The 24,727-nt window shown below is 50.7% G+C and overlaps 1 protein-coding gene across 7 annotated transcripts in view; it reads right to left on the minus strand.

The window, feature by feature from the left end:
- Positions 1-1,747: 1,747 nt before the first annotated feature.
- Rgs6 (regulator of G protein signaling 6) overlaps positions 1,748-24,727 on the minus strand; it is a 533,969-nt gene continuing 510,989 nt past the window's right edge. For 5 of the 7 annotated variants that reach the window (XM_085697420.2, XM_085697417.2, XM_085697418.2 and 2 more), the window contains 3 exons: positions 24,135-24,224; positions 20,490-20,543; positions 10,935-11,024 (listed from right to left, as the gene is read on the minus strand). In XM_085697420.2, coding sequence (XP_085553546.1) covers positions 10,950-11,024; positions 20,490-20,543; positions 24,135-24,224 — 219 coding nt within the window. In that variant the 3' untranslated portion in view covers positions 10,935-10,949. Of the gene's footprint in view, positions 2,608-10,934; positions 11,025-20,489; positions 20,544-24,134; positions 24,225-24,727 lie in introns of those variants that run through there. The other 2 variants (XM_048449096.3, XM_085697415.2) reach the window with 2 other exon arrangements.

Consider the following 24,727-nt stretch of genomic DNA (forward strand, 5'->3'; position numbering starts at 1 on the left):
ACTTTTCAAATCTTTGCTCGTTAAACTGACTTGGATTTGTCAACTTGAGTTGAGCAGCTTTGTTCTATTTTCTTAGCCCCTTGCCTGATCTACCAAGGAACACATCACAGTGACCCACACTGAGGTCACCCCTGTCGTGATATGAAATGTGCTGTCGGAGGGCTTATTGCTCCAGACTGGAATCCATCTGAAGTGTCCATCCTTGGCACTATTGAGCCTGTGGACACTCCCCTCTTCTGTCCCCTGAGGGTGTTTAGAAGCTTGCCTCCCATACCTGGCTCTGGGTAGGCCATGTGGCGACCTCCAGAGCAGGGTCAGTTTTCTGGTTAGCATAATGTAGAAACAGCAGACAGGAATTGGGGTAGATATAGGGCACAGAAGCCACAGCCAAGAAGTTTGCCCTATCCAGGTTGTAGCCTGGCTTAGCATGTGTTCTGGAGTTCATGGAAGGGGAGGAGGCAGCCAGAATCCTGTCCTGGATGGCTGAGGGCACAGATGTACCCATTGTTTGAGAACATCAGATGCCTTGGTGTCAGAACAGCCTACGGGACCCCTGATTGGGAAGAATTACCTTTGGGCAATGTTGGGTGGGGATGAACTTGGACTACAATTTTGTTCAGAAACTGAAGGATTCTATGTAGAGGATTTTTTTTTTAAAGAAAGTAGAGCTAGAGAGGAAGAGTCAGAAGACCCCATTACTTGGGTTGTGGCTTCACTTCTTTCACTTATTAATCATGTGATCACCTAGTATTTACAAAGAGCCAGGCTCAGTGGGAGCAGCTGACGAGAGTCTGAGTGTTTCCAGCCACCTTTGGAGGCCCCCTCTGATTTCTACCATATCTCAAGGAGAAAAGAAGGAATGGGAGACAGAAGCAGTAGTTAGGAATCTTAGAAGGTGGGATCTAAGTGCCCGTGGTGGTTCCCCTGTGCTGGACGGACAGAAGGCTTGTGGATCTGGGGTTGTGTAGAAGCAGGTATGGGCAGGCTTTGCAGGTGGGGGCTAGGTGGATGGGTCACATGATGCACCCAGGAGGCTGGGACTGAACAAACACTTGTGCCTTTGATCACCAGCTGGTGAGCTTGCTTTCATGAGGCTTTCTTTCTTTCTTTCTTTCTTTCTTTCTTTCTTTCTTTCTTTCTTTCTTCTTTCTTTTTCTTCCTTCCATCCCTTCTGTTCTTTTGTCCTTCCTTCCTTCCTTCCTTCTTCCCTCCCTCCCTCCATTTATATAATCCCAAGGAAGAGTTTTCACCCATGGCCAAAATAGATCAAAAGAAGGGGCCAACAAACAGGCGTTGGCAGGGAAGGTGTGTATGTGGGAGGCCGTGTTTGGATTTAAAAGCATGTTGCTTACTACAGCAGTGTCTGAGGACTCATGGCAACAACAAGAACAACAACGACAACTGTGCCACCTACCATTTGCTAAGCACCCCTATCTGTTGAGGACCTGACGTGGCGCTTTCTGGGCAGGTTGGCAAATGGTTGTTCTGACACACAGGAAGAAGACAGATCTTTTGCAGGGTCTTGCACAGTTTGCTCTTAGCTAGATGATTGGCTGCGTTTAACAGGGTGCTTTGGCTGGGCCCTCAGAATGAGGTCGAGAAAGGGAACCTGTGGCTCTGGCCCAGTCCGCCATTGTGCATATTGTGTTTTAGCTTCAGGAATAGCTGAACCTTAACCCACCAAGAGTCTGGCTAGGCCTGGTGCCAGCCCCGCAGTCCATCCACCTCCAGGAACTTGGGCTACCGGTGGGGAGAAGCCCAATGGCCCCTGAGTTCATGGCCACGTTTATTTTGAGTAAAACATGAGGGAACAAACCAAGGGTCAAGGGGCAAAATCATTAGACAAGGAGAAATCATATTTTTAAGATTTGTCACCAGAACTTTCAGTGGCTGAACAACACACTCCGTCATCTGCACTGGACCCTTGGACATTTGAGGGGACCCAAGGGTGGCCACCACACCCATGGAGACTTCTTTAAAATTTGGTCTCAGAGAGGGTGGAAAGAACTTGAAGTGCCATTGGTGCTGAAGGTGTGACGTTTGACATTTTTGTGAAAGCAGTGTCTGTCGTCCATCCACTACACCTGGGTGGCTACCAGTGGGGGGAAGGCAGGCGGCAGTGAGTGCATCAGAGAGACTAAGGAGGTGATGCATAATACTATGTGCCCGGGTCCACTCATCCCTCTGGAGTTTGCTGAAAGCCATGGTTTCCCAGATGACTGGACAGGTGAGGTTAACATCTCAAGTGGTAGTCAGACCCCATGAAACATTCCCTGGCCAAGTTAGAAATGGGCCCTTGGAGAGAATAAGCGTTGACATGGGACTGTACACGAGAGAGGCAGCAACAGGGGCCTCTCCCTGGCTGGCCCAGCACCGCTAGACTCTTTCTCTCTGGTCTCCCCATTCACCCACCATGTCTCCCCACCATTGCAATCCATGGCCCTCACTCTTTCTCCTTCACAGTGACCAAATCTCCCCGCAAGGAAGCTCTGTCGTTGGATGTGGAACGCCGCCTGCCCGGGTGCTCTGCGGGCCCAGGCCCTGGGGTGGGGGCAGTCAGGAGGATTGCATCAGGCCTGTGAGGCGCTTGCCCGCCAGCGACTTTCCCTGCAGAGAGAGCCGACACAGAGCACGCACAGGTGTGCAGACACACAGACAGACAGACAGACAGACAGAGAGCCAAACAGGTGAATTAATTGTTGTAGGAGTCACTCTGGCCAAACGATCAACCACCCAACCCAGCTGATCATGTTGATAGGGGATCTCTAGGGAAGGAAGCCCCAGCTAAGGACAACTGAAAAAAACAAACTGGACTTTGGGCAGGTTAAGGGAGTTAGTGTATATGGCTAGCACTCCTGCTGGGGTATGGGAGTTTTACTTACCAAAGCCTAGGCATTAAGGCCCTCAGATCCTTTAAGACCTGTGGGCTGCCCTTGAACTTGGTTTTACTCTAGTGTGGAAGAAAACGGTGTACTGGGGAGGTCTGAGGTCAGGAAGGGTGGGTTGACACCAGTGGATGGTGACTAAGATCTGGGTGATTGGAAAGTAGGGAATTAATTTATCATGGGAATTCCTGAAAGCTGTGAATGCTACTTGAAACGAAGGTTTGACATAGGACTTGGGGACTTTGGGCCCCCGGGTGCTGTGACTATAAACATGACTAGGACCTTCAGGGTTCTCTGGAGGTAACAGGAAGGTGCACTCCTGCCACACTTATGACCCTGATTCCCCATGGAAGTGCTCAGTGGCCAAGTGTGACGACCCTGAACCAGGAAGTCTATGATCTCTTAAATCCTATGTGACTGTTATTCTCAGAATCAAAGAATAAGCAGGACGATGAGCCTGGTCCATGAGGCACAGAGGCCTGGCACAGACTAGTTGCCTGCATGGTCTGTTGCGGTGGCTGAGGAGCCTGTGCTCTGGAAGAGAATTCAATACTGAAGAGCCCGAGGAGGCCCAAGGCGAATGAGGCTTGACCACTCTGTTTGTTTCCCTTGACATGGTTCCTACTCGCTCCCTGGGCACCCTTTTTAGAAATTCATATTATTGGACAGGGGTCTCAGAGAAGAGGGTGGTGGGACCCGAGCACATTGATCACCGTGTCTGGGAAAACATCAAAGGCCGTCCTGCCATTGACAGTGGGTCAGCGACTCCATCGCCATCTGCAGAGGGCAGCAGATGAACCCCCATCAGCAAGGGCTGTGGAGTTTGGCAGAGAGAGTGCATGGGCCAACCGTTCCTTGTGCTCATCTCTAAGCAGGGTGTGAGGGCTCATTTTGTTTACTGGGCTTGACTGCGTGGAAGCTGGATGTAATTAAAAAAATTGATCTGGTTGGTGAAGCCTAGTAGGGTACTCAATAAACCTGCTGATTGATGAATTGATGGATAATGGGCAGGTCTAATAAACGAGCAAGAGCTTGGAGCGCCAGGATCCAGGGCTGTGTATCATTTGGCTTAGCTCTCCTGGAGGGACACAGTCAACCTAGCTAAGACTGCGGATGGCGTAGATGAAGGCTTGTCCAGAAATGGAATTGCCCCCAGGAGCTGTCAGAAAACGCTTTATCTATTTCCCTTCTTTTTTCCCTTCCCTTTCCTTCACTTCTTCCCTATCTTAAAGAAAATCACACACACACACACACACACACACACACACACACACACACAATCTTCCCCACGAACAACCTTATCTCAATCTTCAGATGCACTAAACTTAGCCTGCAGCAAGTTATGTTTATACTAGGCTAAAGACTTTTCAATCAAATTTTAAAAACCTTTGAGGGCTCCCGTGCCAGGGAAGTGTGTCTGTCTGTGTGCACAGGTAGGTACAACCTCGGGTGTCATTTCTGAGGCGGCATTCATTCATCTTTGTTTTTGAGACATGGTTTCTCATTGGCCTAGGACTCCCCTGAGTAGCTTAGACTGGCTGGCCAAGGAGCCGCAGGTTTATACCCACATCCAGCTTTTTATGTAGATACTCTGGGTATCAAACCCATGCTCTTGTGCTTGTGTGGCAAGGATGTTATGTACCTAGCTATCTCCCCAATCCATTTTATGTCAGTCTGAGAGTCACTGAAAGGATGACCAGATCTTTTGCAGCAGGGACAGCACTTCAGTGCCCTTAGAAGACAGACACTGCTTCCAAGGCCTCCATCCAAGTCTGGCTCTCACTCTCCAGGGCGTCCTTTCTCACATGGGCCAGGGAACATTTACCTTCCCTGCTGATTCATTTGGGCATGCGCCTTCCTGGTATAGGTATAAAGGCAAGAATTGTAGGTCTGAGTAGAGACTCCTTTCTGGACAAACGTGAGTCTAAGGGCCTTCTGGGGTGACGATATTACTTCCTGTCACCTGTGTTCACCCGTCCATAAGAAAAGTGCAGCCTAGCGCTGCAGTAACCACACACTCAATCTGGCTCCTTCTCTTCTACCCTTCCTCCACCGGGACCCCAAATTAAACATTGTGTACTTGGATATCTAAATTTAGCTGATACATGTGAAAAAAAATCCCTAGATTGGACTAAAAATGTCGCCAATGTGTGGTTTAAAAGCTCAAAGACAAAGAAGGTGAAGTTTGCCAGTTGCCCAAACTCTCACTGTGGTTCCATCTTCATTAGTGAGGGCATTTTGGCTACAGAGGCACTGTGGGTTGCGGCAGGCTAGAGATTTTTTGTTTTTCCTAGAGGATTGTTTAGAGTGATTTTAGCCCTGAGGCACCTCCACCCTTCACCTTTCCCAGTTCTGCAGAAAGAGCCTGGCTAGATTTGGAGGTGATAATTAATCTCTTCCTGCCAAAGACTCAGCCTCATAGCTCTGACTCCAAGGACCTGTGGCCAGCCTGCACATGGTGTGCCCCACCCCTCTGCCCCACTTCTCCCATTTCTGGGGACTTCAAGGATGAAGCAGGTGGTAGCTAAGCAGCCCAGGATCTACTCCTGGGAACAGTACCAGTCTCTCAGCATCCAGGTGGTGGTGTGTGGCCTTTCGGTCCCTCTCTTACTGCAGAGCTCACACATTTACTGAGCGCGAGTTCTGACGCTCAAGATGGAGGCCAGGAAGGTTCGCTTGGGAAATGGCTTGGCAGGCATTCTGCTCAGCGGAGACGGTCTGGCTGCAACCCACCCGCCACACCATCGTCCAAGTGAGTGAGGCAGGGCTATGGGCTGAGAGGAAGTTAATCACACAGGAGCAGGCAGGGCTGGATGCCTGACCAGGGGCTTTGGGGAAGAAATTGTGAGATTCCCCCTGGCTCAGCAGCAGCCTGCCTTCTGAAGAGCACAGACTCCTATGGTGTTCAGGGATCAAAGTGAAATCCTCGAGGCGAAGCTGTCTGTGTTCTGAGGTGAACTGCCCCAGAGGCTATGCCCAGTGGGCTTGCAGGTTGCTTCAGGCACCTGCTGCATCCAGAGCCTCCTCCTGTTCCCTGTGGGGGCTCTCTCCTTCCTCTGCTTTTCTCCCATCCCTGCCTCCAGCTTGGATAACTCTGAGAGAAGGGGAGGGATCATTCTGCCCATGCCTGGCACTTGTAGAGCTACAGAGGCAGCAGTGTTTGTGGGGTGTGAATGTGTAGTGTTCCTCAGTGCCCGTCAGTCGGGATTGAACTGTGGCACCAGCTCAGCCTGAGGCCTTGGTGCAGCTGAGTGAAGCAGCAGAAGGTGACTGAAAATGCTATTAGCAGGCAGCCTTTGTCCAAATGAGGGAAACGTACAGTGATTAAGAACTGGACTGCGGAAGGTACATTCCAGAGACACTAGAGCCTGGCACACAGGCAGAGCACTATTCACCTTCCACACACTTGGTAAAGTGTAGCCCAGGAGAACTCAGGATGCTTAAACTTCCCGGATCAGGGACTCGAGACTTAGGTCACAAACACCCACACATTCAGCCCCCAGCCCCAACCCATGATTTCATCTCTGTGGCCCTTGAGGTGGCTAGAAGCCTGGAAGGTGGTGTTACGGGAATCCTTTATTTCTGAAAAAAAAATGCACAAAAGACATAGCTCCCTTTTGTGCGGTGCTGGAGGAAGAGCCAACATGCTGCGGGACATGCCGAGGCTCTGGGCATCACACTTCGAGATCGTAACCAACAAAACATGCATGGCCCCATGGCCAAGAGCGTTTGTCACGTACTTACCTGGGAGACTGAGGCTAAGAAACCCATTGGCTGAGAGCAGAGCCGTGGCTCGGAGGGAAGCGGGGGGTGGGTGTCACAGGCCATACCAGGGACAGCAGGGCCAATCACTAGGGTCTCAGGGTGGGATCACCCTTTTTAATGTAAGGGAATACGGACGTTTGGGCTGATAGGATTCTCTGGCTGATCGTCTCACAGGATCGAGGACTAAAGTTAGACGTCTGCAGTATTGATCAAATCAAAATCTAGGCTCCAGCGGGGTTTGTCTGCCCCTGGGAGAGAGGAGTGGCATTGGCGGGAAAGGGACATAGGGACATTTGTAGGATGGTGGGGTGTAGGTTACATGAGAATATTTTTGTCAAATTCATAGAGCCCTATACTTCAGATCTGCATTTTACCACATACAATCATAATTTAAGGGGGAAACCACAAGAAATAAGATTAGGGGGGAAAATATCCCAGCTGTCTCATCACCGAGTTTCTACTCCGTTTTCTTTGTTAGTTGCTGGGTCCACTTTTGCCATTCTAGAAACCTAATCCTCCTTCCTCCCACCTGGGAGAGACTCGGGTCCCTCTGGGCAGGACCAATTTGGGGCTCTATTTCTGGCTTCCATTGATCCCTGCTGAACCCCTTGGTGTGACACACAGGCATTTTTCATCCTTGCTAATGAAACAGTGTTCTGCCGAATTGGGCATACCATCTCAGAGATGGGCTGTCCTTTCGAGGAGTGTGAAGGTCATGTGTGAGCCGATGATGTTCAAGTTCACAGGGGATGACAAGCTCAGTGGATGGGGGTGTGGGGGTGGGTCAAGAAAAGCAACCGGAAAGCCACGAGCCAGGTTCAAAGGCTAGGGGTCCTGGTGAGGGCGTGGCAGTTGTGGGCAAAGCAGAGGGCCTGTCTAACTTCATCAAGTTTTTCCCTGGGCAGCAGAACTCCTGGCACTTTCCCTGCACTGAGTAAGGCACAGGAAGGATTTGGATAGAAAGTATGAGGAATCCCTACGACATTGCCTTTCCTAGTGGTATTTGAAAGTGGAGAGGGAGAACGCTAATTCTTGGGATGGTTCAGGGGTCTGAGAAAGCTCTGGCAGGGGACACTAGAAGATTCTGTACTTAGACTAGTTTCAAAGTATCTTCAGCTCCCTGTCTTTTTTAGCCTGTTCTCGACTATGTGAAGTGGGGCTGGGAAAATGGAAAATACAGATAATGGGATACACTGAGGACTACTGGTCTATACCCTCAGTGGGGCCGGACAGAGCAGCCTGATAGGAAGAAGGTGTTTCTAGGCTGTTCCACCCTGCCACAGGGAGTCTGTAGAGTAGGAACCCCATGGCAAGATTCCTGGGGACTGATCCCTCCATGACTCTCACCGAGCTTTCTGATCTCTCTCGGGGGTTGAAGGGCATTTTGATCTGTTCAAAAATATTCTATTTGAGTATTATATAAGAAGGTATGTATATTTAAAAAAAACCCACAGGCGTAGGTGAAACTCAAACTAGTAACAAAAACTTATAGCCGAAAAATAGTATATATTTAGGTAGAACGACCTGATCCTGAATCTGCTTTATAAAGTAAAAAACAATCAAAATAAAACCCTCGAAAACAGCACCTCATGCCACACGTGGGGGCATAAACAGGTAGGTGTCGGTGGGTACATGGTTAGTGAAGAGACTATGGAGTTGTTCATCATTTGAACACCGGGACTGTTTTCAGGTAATTTTCCTTTGTTTTTGTTTGAAATTTAAATTTAGGAAAGAGGAGCTGCCAGCTACCCTAGCTGGGTGAATGGAAATAGGCCAACCTCTCTCTTGACCTCCCGGGGCCTTTCTGTTTGAATTTTCTAATTCTTCACCCAATAGGTGGCATCTATAGCTCATGTACCTCTCTTTGCAAGCAAACTTTTCCAATTGCCCAGGCCGTGGTGGAGGCAGGATAGAACGGGTCTCATCACTACAGACCCAGGTTGTTAGACAGTTAGCAGCAGCTGCCCCCAATGGCAAAACTTCAGACCCCTAGGCATCTGACAGACACTTGAACAAATGCCCACAACATCTTCACTGATTAGGTAATTCTTTGTCATCATGTAACGGATGAGGAAAGAGACTCCGGGAGAGATGGAGAGATTTGCCTGGGAGCAGATGGTGGCAGAGCCAAGGTGACCGGCCTCAGGAACCGCCCATCTACTTGGCACACGGCCATGTCTCAAGGGAGGAGGCAGATGGGAACACTCAGGTACTAGGCGCTCAGCGCACCTCCATACTTCACTGTACCTGCTTTCTGGGCAGTACAGGGTGCTTTCCCTTGAATATACTTGAGCCCATTTCAAACACTTTCTGCTGTGCCCAGGGGCTTTTCCTTTCTAGATCTGGGAGTTCTGTGACAGGGGAGGTCTCCCTCGGTGACTGGTAAGCCTGGCAAAAGGTACCTTTGCCAACTGCACTGAACCGTGGTGTAGGTGGGCATGGCTTGGTGCCTATAGATTTACAGCTGTGAATCCTGGACACACCAGATGAAGCCATCAATGGGTTTGTGGCTGTGTTACTAGCACCTTTGAGCTCTCCTTCCTGTGGTGACCTCAAGGATAGAAGTGGATGTGACACTGGCTTTTCTAAAATGGGTCAGGTAGAGCGGACTTAGCTCCTGTTCGGAATGACCCCATTCCAAGTCGTTATGAACCAAGTGCCCAATCTGGAGTAGCCTAGACAGGCTAGGGAACCCTCCCTGGATGGTGACCATGATCCCTGACTCCTGCCTCATCATTTCTTAGGATATCTTTGCAGAGCTAACCTTTGCTGGTAGGTTTGGGTGAGCCACGGGGGACCCTCCTCCACATCCCTTCAGCTGCATAGAGACTAAGCTGGCACCAGGCAGGGATGCCAGGAGAGATGCAAGCGCAACAGCTGAGCCCTGGACGGGTGGCAGGATGCCCAGGCATGGACTCTCTGGCCTGCTTTCCGAGCTGTGCATTTCCACCTCCCCTGCTGCTCTGCTCCCTCTGCGGTGGAAATGGCTCTCCCTGCCACCCCGGACCATAGGGCCTTCAGTGGCTTCTTCCTCTCACTCCAGTGAAGTCACCTGGCCTTTCCACTCTTCAGCTCCTAGGAACTTCTTGGTGGTCTTGGGAAGAGGAGGGGAGAGGGCGTTTCACTTGCAAAGTCCTCCAGTAGCATACCTGCCTGGGGCCTGCACAATGTCTGCCTCATGCTCTTCTCCCCCCCCCCCCAAATGTACACGGAGATCTAAGCTCTGGTTTACTCCAAATTAGGAAAAGGCCAAAGACACAAGAAAACAGGGAGATGACTGTGTTGCTATTGGCAACAACTGGATGCTCCTGTTTTTCCAACAGGGAAGTTCAAGTCACCCTCAGCAATGACTATAGGGTGCTTGCAGCTAAAGCTTAGTAATTTGATACTATGGACAAGCCAACAGGAGAAGTTGCTTGCTCAGCAGTATGAGATTCTCCTGGGGACCTGCAAAGACTTGGCTGCCATTTACCAAAAGGCACTTATCTCCTGCAAACACACACACTGGCTGGTGTCCCTAACTACATTTCCTAAGGCAGAGCCCAGAAGGCAGGGAGACCATTTCCTGATTTACCTCTTGCCCCCTGCCCACCCAAAGCGGGATACTTCATGAATGCCTGTGTCTCCTTGGAGGCATACAAAAGGCAGGTAGTTCCTTTCCCTTCCCTCTCTACCATCTTGACTGCAGTTCTGCACTGTATGAGCTAGGCATCTGGGCTTTCTTAACCTGGAAAGGCTAAGCAGCATTTTCAAGTGTCATCTGGTTAGGACCAAACGCCATCCAAAGTCCTAGCTTCGGAGAACCTTCCTACTCCTCCTTCCCTGCAGACTCTTTTCTTATACAGGACTAGGAAGGTTTGGACTTTTCTGAGGATCCAGTCCCAGGATTGCTAAGGAAGGGTTCTGAAAGTCTTATTTCGAAGAGGAAACCTCAGGTCACTGCAATTGGACCTGAAAACACCCAGGAAGTTGTTGGATGTGGGTACCCTGAGGCGTGAACTCTAGGATCACTACCCAGGATGGAGTTTGTTCATTGCTCCAGGACAAAGGACTCATGTTGGCATCATGTCTGGGATACTCAACTCCTTGTTTCTTAGGAAGAAAACAAAAACTACGGATGTCAGAAACAGGGATACCAAGAAATAGGTGCCACTGATTGTCTGTGGGACTAATGCATGAGGATAGGAGCTGTGAACAGAGCCAAGGCCACAGACAGACAGACAGATTGTCTCTGCTGGACTGTGGAACACTGTGTATGCAGAAGGATCCCCAAGGTTAGAGAGTGTACAGACACCGGGATCACTCACCCACTGCTGGAAGGAAGCCACCTCGGGGGTGAAACGCGGCGGCCATTCTGACTCGGCGCCAGCAGCACTAGGCAATTGTGTTTGGGGGAAGGGAAGTGAAGAATAACTCATCCAGCTGAAACCGTGAAGATCTGTGGCTTTAGAGGAGCCCCTGCCCAGGCGCGTATACAGCCGTGACAGTCATGCAGCCCATGCACAGGCTCATGCAGGCCTGCAGCATATGGTGACACACGAACCATACGCGGAACACCTGGGGGGTGTGTCAAAAAGGCAGCACACGCACCTGGGTACACTTCCGGTCACATGTATGTACAGCCGTGTACACCCGTGTGTATGTCTACAGGGCAGGCATTCACATAAGCATCTCATGCAAGATACATAAGCAGCTATGAGGTTAATGGCAGAGATTTTTACATCAGCTTCCAACCGTGCCAACATTCGACAACACTGCAGACTTGAAGCCTCGGCCTTCGGACGCATATAAAACAAATTCTCCTCAGGACAATCCATTTGTGTCACCCCTGTTTCTACCAACGCTACAAACAGTAGGCGCCCGCACCCCAGGGACCTGGTTTATGGAGATGTTTTGGAGCTTTCCCTGCCACTGGCTTCTGAGTCTTCCAACAGCCTTGCTGTATAATGAGTGCTTAAAAAAATAGAAACCGCTGTTTATCTGGCAGATGGAGCAACTGGCCTTGGTGTGCGGTTGTATCGCTCAGGGTGGGTCCAGACAGGCAAGCAGCTGAGAGGTGAGTTGCTCTGGAAATGCGGCTGGGAGGGCTATGCTCAGAAGACTGGATTTCACATGCTTCTAGGGGACGAAGCCATTCCTGGCCCGTGTCTGGACTAGAAGGCATCTTAAGGTCCTGGGCCTCAGTGGCAGTCCCGAGGCCAGGTCTCAGCAATGCAGCAACATTTTAACTGTGGCCCTTCCCACCTCTTGGGTTGATGAGACTCATAGCTTCAACACTTCCTGGGAAGCCCTTAAGAGCCACAGGAAATAGGTCACGTGCCAGAGGTTGGCCTCTTGGGCACCGTAGTCTCTCTCCATTCCCCAGGAAAGCAGATGAACTGAGCTAAGTTTAAAGTAGGCCAGTAATAAAAGCTACCATGCACCGAGCTGCTACCAAGCCAGCCACTGTAGTAAACGCACCTTGCATACAGTGCCACTTACACCCCCAACTATAAAATCAAGAGAGATACCTACCTCACGGAATGCTGTTGCAAATGACATAAGGTGGTAAACGGAGAACTAAGGCTGCGTTTCCTGACAAATGCTACTAAATAGTTGTCAAATGCCTAGGCTGCCAACAGTGTGCGGTGTGTAGAATTTATACTACATCGCTTACTATTCTCTTTCTTTTATAGAGGGAGAAACTGAGGCTTAGACTATCTTCTCATGGTCATTCAACTCAGGGGTAGAGCTGGAGGAGAACCAAAGCCCATCTCAGGCAATGCCCAGCCCGACAGGGTTAATGTAACACCATGAGTTCCCAGGCAATGGCAGCTGTCACTGTCATATTCTCATTTAGTGCCGATCTCTGCTCTGGGAGGCAGGATTTGTTATGCCCCTCAGGTCCACGAGGGACTCTTCCAGGTTCTTACAACCAATATCGGGTGGAGCAAGTGAGTGGGGGTTCCATTTTGGCTGCCTGCTTCTGACTCACTTCCCTCTCTGAATTCCTGTAAGCGCTAAAGGGACGAGGCTCTCGGGGGGGAAGAAACAAGCAGGTCAACTGTGGTAGGAAAGAGACTGCAGGCTGAACATGTGGTCACGCTTCTGCCATTCAATCCTAGGTAGTTACCACCGCTTAGTCACAACCCAGCCCCCTCCTCTAGTTAGGGACACCGGCAGAGGTAACTGGCTAGGAACAGGAGCTGCCAGGTGAGAGGGCCCAGCCTGGGGCCAAAGATACTCTCCTGCTGGCAAGAGGCACCTCACCAGCCAGTCCTTGCCATCTCTGGAGCTTATGGTCCTAGTGGGAGCCTGACACCACACCTGGAAGAAGCTACTGAAAGGCAGGCCAGGGGCCCTGGTGGTTGCTGCCCAACCCATATGCCTTGGTGGTCCTACAGACCTAGGAATTAGTCAAGAGAACTATGATTGACGACTAGCAAATGATGGGGTCTGAAGCCCTGTATCATTACCAAGGAAACCTCCACCAAGTATATGACCTCTGGTCATGATCACCCACATAGAATAATGGTTGCTGCCTCTTCATATTCTTTATGGATGCTCCAGAACCATAGCGTAGCTATCACCCAGTACAAACTCTACCTGCTACTTTGGCTGCAGACTACAGGGTTGTGCTTTTGGTTCTCGCTGGCTAGTCTGTGTGTTCAACAAGACATGGAGGGTCTATGAGCCTACTGTTTGTGGGAGAGATGAAGATCCGAGGCAGGTGCCCCTGGATCCCTGAATCTCCCGGCTCCATACCTCCTAGGTCAAGGCCCCCTGCTGCTCCTGATCAGGGATTTAAAGGAATGTCTGAGAACATAACAATCACCAATCCTGTCTGAGCTTTCTTCTGCGTTAAAAAAAAAAATTCTTGTTAAAACTTTGCTGACTTTCTCAGGATCGCCATGTTTAATGAGAGGCCTCAACGAATTTGAAAGCAAAAGATGAAGAGAGGGAAAAAGCCATGAGCTGTAATCACCATAATTACGCAATCCCGGGATGAGTTGAAAGCAGCCCCTGGTGAAGCTTGAGAGAGGAGGGAGTGTCATCTACAATTGGGTTGGTTCTAGGACAGCTGAAAAGAATGTGACATGAAAGCCCTTTCTTCCCTTCCCCAGAGCCAGGTCTAAGATGGGCTCCCTAGGTGGGACCTGGGAGGAGGGGCGGGCAGGGAGGACAGTCTTTTTCTGGTCGGAAGCCCCTGGGGGCATGCTAGGCTCCTGGCTGCCTCGCCTGGAATCCCGCAGTGGCACTGGGTGAAAGACAAATGCTTTTCTGCTTTCAACAAAATACTCATTCTGATGGGAACCGTGACAAGCCATGCTTTTTCCAACCCAAGGGTGGGATGCTCTCTGCTCCTGACTGTGCCCAGCCCCCTGTGCCAACGAGTGCCTGTGCCCTTCGCCGGTTGACCTCCTTTCAGGCATGTGGAGGAGAGAGCCCTGTTGCCCAGGGCTCAGCTGCAGCAGCAGCAGCAAATGGTCAAGGTCAGCGAAGGGGAGAGGTATAGAAGATGTGCGGAGGGCAGAAATTCTGGTTCTTGAATTTCCCCTGCTTTCCGTGTGTCGTTGTTTTACTTGCTATTTTTTCAAGGCAGACTCACGGATCCCTCTTCTCCACTCTCAGCAAGCTCCCTCCTTATAACCCATTCACCTTTCCCACAGCTTATAGACCACTGAATTAAACATGGTGAGACCCCTTAAGAAGTAATTAGCATAGCCTGGGATTCCAATTTGGAAGACATTACGGAATTTAGTGCAAAAAGCTCCCCTGCAATGTTCTTGACCGTGGAGCTTCTAAACGCTGTCAGAACATTCTCCAATGGGGTAGTCCTCCCCACATCTTCTATCTACCTGTTCTACTTTACCCATTGGGGCAGGCTAGATGGCCCATTTATTCTGGGAAGCAAAGATGATCATCAGGTTTGCTTGAGGCCAGACACGCCCACCTCTAGAAAGGGTTTCTCTGTGTAGCTTTGGAGCCTGTCCTGGAACTTCAGCTCTTATAGACGAGGCTGGCCTTCAATTCACAGAGATCTGCCTGTCTCTGCCTCCCTAGTGCTGGGATTAAAGGTGTGCCTGTCTCCCTTGTCATGACCTTCACAATCCCTTTCTCTTCTGAATTTCTTTGGCTCATCAAAACCCTGGATAGGACACAGAAAGTTAGCATCAAGATGCCCAGAGAAGCACAAGGCAGGGACCATTCCTCTGCTTTCCATTTCTGTTATCACAGCCTCAAGCTAGAAATGATAGGTTGGAGAAGTGGGCAGGAGTAGACATTAGTTTCGATCTTTGGGTTGAAATCTCACTAACAGGGTTTTTCTTTTAATTTTTTTTTCCAGTAGTAAGGATGTCACTAGGGTCACCCAGGAAAAGGAGGACAGAGTGTCCTGCCAAATGTTAAGCCAATGAGGCTCACTCCTGTTTGAGACTGTGCTGCTGTTGCTACGGTCACATCACAGGGGTGCCCTCCTCCTGTGGCACTGTGCTTTCTTATCTACGTGGCAACCTGAGACATTTCTAGCTGGTTAAACAAAGGGAAGCACCTACCCCTTTGCTTTCACAGTGGCTCATTTAGTCAGGGGAAGATCTGCACGTCTTACTGCGTAGCTTGCCAGTCCTCTGATCTTTACCCCCCTACTTCTCTTTCAACTCTCCACTCTGGACAACAGATAGCGTCCAGTCTCCTTGGCCTTGGGATAGGTAGTCTCGTCCTTTTTCCAGGCCCTAATAAGCCTAGTAATGCCTGGAAGTGTCTCTCTATTCTGTCCTGCTGACAGGACCAGGGCACATTTGTCCCCTAAAGAGGCATGCACAGTCTCTTGAGTGACCTGCCTTCTCACTGGACAGATGGGAGCCCACGAGGTCCCCATGTGGGTGCATGGGGACAAGTGCCAGAGGCTGGCAGCACAGTGACAAGGAACAGGCTGGAAATCCCACAACCCCACCAGCCACTGCAAAAGCCGGATCACTTTCCTAAGTTGGGGGGGGGGGAGGCAACAAGATGGCAAAGGGCTCAGGTCACCTCCCAAAATAGATCCCTGCCTGGCACATACACACAGTCTGCCCCTAGTCTGCCCCACTGGGAGACTGGCAGGGATGAGGTCTGGATCGAAATCAGCTGCCAGAAACACACAGCTGAGCCCTTCTGCCTCAGAGGACTTGGAGTTTCAGTCGGCTGCGTGGCACACTGGGGTCTGGGAAAGGCAGGAACATTTGGGGGCTGAGGGGCGGGAGGGCATCCCAGAGACTTGCTCACTCCAGTGTCCTGACGCTGAACTAGACGCACAGTTCTTCTCTGAACTGGTACTGGGTGGCCAGGGCATTTTGGGGGGTGCTTTCAGTTGTCAGGTTGTATCATCAGTTGTAAGAACTGATGTCAGGGCCTAGGAGTGATGAATTGTCCTAAAATGACAATGAAACATTGTATAGAAACAAAACAACCAAACAGACCCCATGTGCTGATCCATTTACCAGGGTGTTTTCCCTGCCTCCCAGCAGCCCGGCTGGTTCAGTCACCTTTACAGCTTATGAAAAACAGACTTCTACGCTTTCATTTTTATAGCTACAAACTGTGTGCTTTACTACACTTCCCATGGGCCAAAATAGAAAGAGGACCAAGAATAGAGGAGGCTTCACCTCCCACCGACTCTACCGGTGACATCGTTGTCTCCCAGACCCCCTTATTCATCTCAAAGCGTGCTCAGACCCAGGGTCCCCTGTCAAAGTACGGGGCATGAGTGATGAGTCCCAGATGGCCACACTTCAGTCTTGGTCTTGCAGTAGGCGGCACTCCTATTTAGCAGCAGCAACACTGGGGCCACTGTCCTGCCTAGCTGACCTGAACACTTGCCCCTGGGCATCCCAACCCGAAGGAAGGGAGTGCTGAGTTGGCAAGGCAAGATGGCACTGCTCCCTGTTCTCTGTGACCTCTACCCGCTCTGCAGCTACTCAGTGCAGGAGTGAACCCTGGGTTGTCAGAGGGCCTGTCCTGTGAGACAGGGAGGCGTGGCTTCAGTACTCCTGCTGGTGCCTGTCTGGGGTCTGTAAATACTTCGGACTCCCGTTCTAGCCACCGCTCGCTCACCTCCTAATCTCCAGGGCTGTCAGACATGTCTGAATCAGGTAACTAATGGGACAAAAAGGCAGCTCCTCTCCGAGTTTCGGGAATGATTCATACGGCTCAGGAGTCCCAGTGTGGAGTGAGGCACACACCTGCAGAACATTCCCAACTAGACAGCAACGCCAGCGATTAACCAGTCCAAGCTGTTACACAGGGAAGGCGGGGGAGGGGACAACAGGTCTCCAGGCTAAGTCATTTGCCTGGGATCACCCAGCAAGGCAGTAGCTACTCTGCGTAGAAGAGTCCCAGGAGACATTGAGGCTGCTTTGGGGACACAGACCTTCACTCCTCCCCACCCACATATTATGACAGCTGTCTCTAGCCAGGGTACGCCTATGACTGGATAGATGGGAGAGGCCGTTTCAAAAGGACCCGAGGACTGTTTGCCGTCAAAGGCAGTCCTGCAGAGCTGTTTCAGTCGTCTCTAGCTGGAGACCTGAGAAGGTTTTCCGACCGAGGTCCCGGCCTTCCACTCCTCTGCTGAGTCTAAGCGTTTGCAGCCTCATCCCACCAGGCCGTGCCTCAGGAAATGCTGAGGCAGAAGGAAAACAACCCTGGGAGAAAGTGATGCAGTCACAGGGTCAACTGCCCTGGTTCCCCAACCCTTCCAGAAAACTCCGGCCTGGAGCTGGAGTCCCGTCCCTCAGAGATGCCCGGAGTGAGGGCCCAGGGAGAGGCTGAGTCCTACATCCAGCAGATTCTCTCTAGCTGTCTGTTGAGGAGGGAGGGGAGAGGGGAACGACAGCTGGCTGACTCCCTGGGTTTCATCTCCACCTGACTTCCTCTACCCCCACCCTGCATTTCTTGGCAGGCAGGACAAAAAGCCCAAAGTCAGAGATGCCACTGGTCACGTGCCAAGGAGCCCTCTGCTTCCAGCCCTCGCTGTTGTAGTCCAAGGAATACCACAGCACAGCCACCCTCCACATTCCTCACTCCTCTTCCCTGGCCCTGCTCGGGTACCTGTTTTCTGTCTTTGCTGTTCAGAATTGGAGCAGATGGAAGTCTTAAGGGGTAGCTGGAGCTTTAACGAGGAAGGTAAAGGTGGGTGGCTGCCAGCTACACTGGGACTACCATTTTGCTCAACTCAAATGCCGCCACACTCTGAGATGTCTTCCTTGATACTATGTACAAGGGACAGGCGACTTTCTCCTCCCCAGCTCAGAGTTCACACCAGATGGCTTCAGCTGCCATCCGAAAGAGGAAACGAGATTGCCGCTGCTCTTTGGCTAGGGCCTCTTTGCTTCCTCTCACCCCTCCTGCCTCTCTAGAAGCTCCTGGTTCTTTATCATGGTCCTGCCCTGTGTAGATGTCAGCCTGCTGTCTGTCTACGGTCAGCTCTCAACATCAAAGAGAGATGGGTGTGAGGAGACTCTCTGGCCACCCACCTGCTTCTCTTCCCATGTGAAGTCATCCCTCGACCACAAAGCCAGGAAGGCAGCAGAGTCTGGCAGGCCAGTGGGCCCTGGACAGTGGAAAGTGGTCCGTATTTGGACATACCCCTCCCCTTCATGCTGGGCAATGGGTTTCCCATCAAAGGACCCCAGAGGAGGTGGCACGAAAGGCAGCCCACAGTGATTGTCAGGTGTTTCCTAATGCTGATGTCAAATATTATAGCCATTGTGGGAAAGGAGTGACTTAGTGAGAGGGACCAGTGAGAGATGGGCTCTGGCTCGTGAAGGGATCCCTGCCCTGATGGCTGACCCCGCTGCTGACCTCTTGACGACAACTGCCACCTTGCATGCTAGGGAACCTTACGGAGAGGCAGGCACTTTCCTGTTCTGCTCATCAACAGACCTTCGAGGTCCACCGAGCCGACAGTACTTCTGAGGTGAAGAGACACCAATAAATGCCCTTCACAGATCTTCGCTGAGACTGTCTTTGCCTCTCCTAATACCCACTTCTCTGTTACGGGAAGCAACCTGAAGATGCTTGCATATCTTGTCCACGTACCAGGTTTCCTCCCTTAAACGTCGTCCTCACCGTCTACCAGAAGAGCACGCACAGGACTGTCAGAGCTCAGCTAGCCCACGAAGAAAACTCTTTTTTCTCAATTTGCTCCTGAAAATCCTGGTTGCCTCTATGGCTTGCTTTTAACTTGTCTGCTCAATCTCTAAACCTCTCCTATTTACATCAGCCAGGCCACAGCTCAAGAGCCCCCCTCCCCCACTTTCTATGAAGCTATTGTGGTGGCCTATGAAGAGGTCCAATGGGCCTGGCCTCTGACAGTGCATGTGTCACCTTCATGACCACATGACCACAGCAAACCAGCTGTAAGGACAAGGGGCCAACAGGTCTCCCGGTCTGCAGGTTTTCCCTTGTGAGACAGCCTACGAAGACAGAGAGGCGCTTTGATCTTTTAATTGCCACCTACCTCCCTGAGGTGTTATGATGTATACATTTGGTGAATTCAAAATCACGGTTACATGTCGTTAAAATGCATCCTGCTATGACAGGAAAATGGCTACGCAGCTGTCAACCCAGGATTTCTTAGGCTATTTAAAAAGGATTGAAAGGGCACTAATCATACAGTGGTCATGTTTTACAAGGACTTTGCTCTTCCACAGAGGTGGGGACACAAGGCAAGTTAGTGTCGGTGGGCCCCGCTCTTTGGGAAGAGCAAGGTGGCCAGTTCCATGTGCCCTGCAACTGCTATTTTGGTTGCTGATAGTTTGATATTAATATAGTACAGGCAAGGTTCCATGAACTCAATGGCTTCTTCTAGATCAGTCAGTGTGCATCTAGTCTTAGGCTTGGAGAAGAAGCTATCATGGGAAGGGGAGCTGTTTCTGCCCTGTGCCATGTAAGCCATGGCATAGATCCCATAGAGACCTCACGGACTGCTCTTGCCTGCCTCCCTTTGTGTCGCTGCGTGAGTCTCTGCCTCACCAAGCTGTTGTGGAAAGGGGAAAGGCCATTTCCCTGCGGGGACAGTGAACCTCTATCCTGTACATACTTGTTATCAGAATTAGGGACTGAGGAGATTGATAAACCCTTGGCACAGTTATGGGACTCAGTAACTGTCTTCCTCTCCAGGCCGCACTATGCAAATGAGGCTGACAAAGGACCTCGAGGGCTGCTGGTACTCATGCAGAGGCCACAAGCGCGCGCACACACCAGCCAGACCACAGTGCCACACCCCATGCAGCGCAGTTGCTTTCTGCACACAGCTAAAGCCGCCTACACTGCAGCAACAGCAGCGACCCACACTAAGCGACCCACACTAACACGACGGTCAGGGTTCACAGAGGGAAATTTGGATTTTTTTTTTTTGGAGGCGAGTGATGATTCTCAGCCAATTTGGTTTGTGGTTTGTTCCAAGGCCTTCTCCCCAGGCCGCTGTAGAAGATGCACAGATGGCTCAGCCCCAGCCCCAGGAGCAGTAAGGTCCCTTCCTCCTCAGAGCCTCAAAAAGAGGCCACAGGTCTCATCCTGTGGCCGGGCATAGGCTGGGCCCTGAGCTGTGAACCTTCTGCAGGGGGCTGGGCGGGGGGCGAGGGAGAGGGAGATGCTTGCTCTTTTTGCAATCCCATCCCTGGAAGAGAAGCTGCAGACACTGGCAAAAGGAAGGGGTGAGGGGAGAGGAGGGGAAGCGCTGGACTCCCTCCCACCAAAAATAAAAAAAGAAAAAGAAGAAAATAAAGAAAAAGAAGAAAAAAACAGGGCAAAAAAGACCTGAAAACCCCAAACCAAAAGCGAAAGGAACATGGAGGGCAGAACACCAGCTGAACTTACCACACTGCGCGTGAACTTTTCTAGGGAAGTTCTACGACCTTGCTCACTTTCTGGCTTTAAGGGGGAGAAAAAAAAAAAGGGTAGGAAGAAAAATACAGGGGGAAAAAATCTTCAGCTTACACGTGATTTCTAAACAGCGGCAGCCACAGCTAAAGAACAAAACACAAAAGCCAAATGCGGCAAAACGGGCAGAGAGAAGCGGCCAGAGCTGTTGGCAGAGCTGACGAAGAGTAGGAAAACAGAAGCCCCGGAGAAACACACTGCCTCTCTGGAGCCCCGGGGGAGTGAGAGGAGGGAACGGGCTTTTATAGAGGGGCCATGGATGGTACTGCAGGGCCTTTGCCTTGTGGAGCGCCCTGGTTGCCATTCAAGATGGCTGCTTGTTACTTTCTCAGTTGGGCTCGGAAGCAGGGGCCCTGGGTGGTTGTGGCCAGGAGGCCCCTGGGCCTCGGAGTGGTGACACAGAACAGAACAGACTAGCTCTGAGGGCTGTCCATGTATGGCAGTGCTGGGATCCTGATGGGACTCCGGAAGCAGCCAGGGCTGAGTCCTGAATTCATCCGTGAGTGTGGGTCAGGACTGTTTTCTCTCTTGAGGTTTTTCCTGCCTACAGGAACAGCTGCTAACTTCAGCACCTTCCTAATGATTTTCTGTGTCCTGAGAGTGAGCAGAGGCTACTCAAGTACTTTGCAATGACAAAGGGGGCTGAAGCCTCGGGAAACAAGCCTAGTTCTGAGCAGAAAACAGTTTCTCAGGTCCCAAGTGGTAACACTTCCAAGCTGAACTGGGGATGGCTTCAGGAGACTCAGCATCCTCCTGGGGGAACTGTTAGTTCAGGTTCAAGGAGCAGAGGCAAGAGAAGGCAAAAGCCGAAAATGTTCTACTACAGGCCTCTCAGGAGGAAGAGATATGGTGCCTGACTGACCCTTTCCCCAAGTTTCCTACCCAGAAAGAATGAAATTCTATCCCAAATCCTTGCTGACTTGACTTAGAGCCCTGTTTCAGGTACTGAGCCTAAGGTTGACAAATTCAAAGGATGCACACACACACACACACACACACACACACACACGACAAATACTTGCAACTTGGGAACAGAAAAAGCAGCTAGCTGTCTGTGGGTCTAGAATGTGCTAGAAACAGAGGGGTCAGGCAAAGGCAGCCATCCTTGGCATCCACCCATGCCCCCTACTCACTTAACCGAGCTCCAGAAAGACAGATATGAAGTTGCAGAAGGAAAACACAAGACAAATGACATGTGACCATAGAGTTGGGCTGGGCTTTCTTCTCGGATAGGATCTGTGGGATCCATATCTGGCCCATACACAGAGTCTGCTTTGAAGGGGACAAAGCTCAGCTCTCATCCTAAAGACACCAGAGGGCAGACGTTGAGTCAAGTCAAGCCAATTCTAGACCTGTCACTCTTATCCCCTGGCCACATAGTTGGGTTTCCTTTGAGCTGCTATGGAATCCCATCATCATCGCTACATCATTGCCCATCAAAATCCAGTTCACCCTCCTTTAGAATCTAGTTCTCCAGAGTAACTACCCTCTCCTCTGAGGATAGCAGAAAAGGGGAAGAGCCATTACAGCAGAGTGTTAAGTCTGTGCTTCTAGACTCTACCAGATATGGTTCTCAGCTGAAACAGGAGGCCGATTCTTACTCTCTGGGGCTGGAGGGAGGGTGGAGATCTCACATGCCCTTTTATAACCTGGGTATCACTATCAGAGGATGAACCACCACATAACTGGAATCGGAGGATGCTCTGGGCCTTCCTGAAGGTGCTGAGTTACAAATCTGGTGCCTGGAGACTCTCAGGAAGACGTGGATGAGGAAGCAGCACTATCTGGGGAAATAACTGCTCCGTATTGAAGAGATCAGCAGGTACCCTGGCTTTCTGCCAGAAGAACATCCTTTAATTTGAGGGCTGGGGGGTAACTAATGAACTTCATTTGTAACCTTTCCCGGGAAGGGGTTAGTGGCTGCCCCATTCCCCTGGCCTCCTGACTGTTTGCTGCACTGGGAGGGATCTGCAAACTCAGCTAGTTTAGCCCGCTTCCTGGATTGAGGTGCGTCTTGCCTCCTCACAACCACGGGGAGACTAAATGGCGTCTGACCTTTACTCTAAATGCTAGGCACAGATTGGCGAAATTGCTAGAGCCTTAAATGTGCCCTAACTGGGGTCAGCTTAGGGGAACTGAGCCTCAAGAAATTAAAAAAAAACAAAACAAAACTTCCCTTGACTTTCTCCCATGAGACTTAGGATTTAAGTGCCCAAAGTCTCTATGACCTTGATCTTTGTTCCAGTGCTTGAAAAAGTGGGCAGCAGAGCCACTTGTGTGTGGGAGTCTCATCCCCTATCTATAGGAACCCATCCTCCATTAGGGAATTGGCCAAAGGTTTCACATTCTCCATCCCATGAGCTAAACTCCAAGAGGGGCTTGGGTAGTAGCGGAGCTGAGCTTTTCTGATGGTAGAACTTCCGGAAGGTCTTTCCCTTTTCTCAGAGTTTCAGAATTCTTGGGGCAGGGGGTGGGGTGTAAGAACAAGAAGGTAGAAGTAAACGCTCTCCAGGACCCTGGAGTTACATGGCACCAGCCAGATGGGCAGACAGGCAAACGTGCGGTACAGTTGCCAGTACACAGAGAAGAGCGCGAGGCTGAAAGGTAGCCCAACAGAAAGCCTGTGAATGGACAACGATGTGTTTGGGGGCTAGGGTTTGGATACCGGAAGAAGAGGTGTGTGTGTGTGTGTGTGTGTGTGTGTGTGTGTGTGTGTGTGTGTAGTGAGAATGGAAGTGGTAGAATGTGGAACAAGTTGAGTCACACTTGACCACACATGGCCTTCAGGTTGGAGCGGAAGTGTCCAGAAGATCGGCGTGTTCACCAGACTCATAGATCCTGCCTCTTGCCCTCCCCTTTCCTAGCCCAAGTATCATTCTTGCATTCCTTCCCCCACCCCTTCCAGGCACTCTCATCACCCGCATGCTGAGGGGCTCGGGGCTCTGTGAATCAAGTCTCCAAGGGCTGTAAGAGCCATGATTTAATTCCAAGTAGAAGAGGAGAAAGTGGTTGGGAGGTGGTTACTTCCTAGTTAAAGTAACCGGGAAAAACTTCAGAGAAATGGTGAGCCAGGGCAGGACAAGAAGGGATCAATGACCTATTTTAGTGATGATCCAGATGTCTGGTGGATCCGTTAAAACTGGCAAGGCTTTCTTTCCCGGGGTGGAGGGTGGGGGTGTCCTGATCCTCACTTCATACGCCCCCTTTCTAGTCAGGTTGTGGGAATGGCTGAATGGAACTGGCAATGAAATCTCTCTGCTTTCCTTAAGAGATTCGCTTGGGTCCCTGCCAACCTGACATTCTGGAGTCGAGCCACTGTGGCAATGATATTTGGTCACCCTCCTCTCACTGTAGGCAAAACAGGCAGACAGAGGGAATGCCCTATCCTGGATATCGGGGGAGGCTGGGACAGTAACCTTCCTCACTGTTTTTGATTGGAGAGGGGCAGACAGAAGAGGGGAGAGAAGAAAGGAAAAGTAAATAAACAAAACCCAAGGGATGGTATTCTCATTTTACACCAGCAGCAAGCAGCAGCGAGAGTCAACAGTGCTAAGAGAGACAAGCTTGCCCTTCCCAAGATACCTTCTTCTTGGCCAGCAACAGGTCCTGGTAAGCATTGGACCGCAGGAAACGGGCGTAGCTGTCACTCTTCATCAGCTTGTAGATGTGCTCCTGGGGAAGGAGAGGTGTGGGGAGACACGAGAAAGAACCGTCAGCTGGAGCTGAAGGAACCGACAATCCACCTGACCTGGGGGTGGGTGGGCACAGGAACCTAGGGACGTTTGAATGGAGCTAGGAAAATTCAGTGTGTCCCACCTCTCCCACATCACATGTCAAGAAATAAACAAGCAAAATGGCATTTTTATCTTACAGAGCAAGAGGTTCGTATCTCAAAGGATTTGTAATCGGGTCTCAGTGTCTTGTTGGGGTATGTAGTGGTTAAGGCCGCAGTAGCAACAGTTGGAGTACATGAACGACTGGTATCGCTCCAAAACTGGGGAGAATCTCGAGGGAAATATGACGAGTGAAAACGTTGCTCCTCAATTATACCATCTGATTTCATGTATAGAACAGTCTCGAAAGGACAGATTAGAGAGCTAGAGAACAGATTAGTGGTGGCCAGAAGTTAGGAACAGGCCAATAGGCGGTTATACAAGGCAACAGGAAGGATCTTT

This window comes from Myodes glareolus, chromosome 11 (assembly GCF_982192425.1).
Source record: "Myodes glareolus chromosome 11, mMyoGla1.1, whole genome shotgun sequence".
Classification (NCBI taxonomy): domain Eukaryota; kingdom Metazoa; phylum Chordata; class Mammalia; order Rodentia; family Cricetidae; genus Myodes; species Myodes glareolus.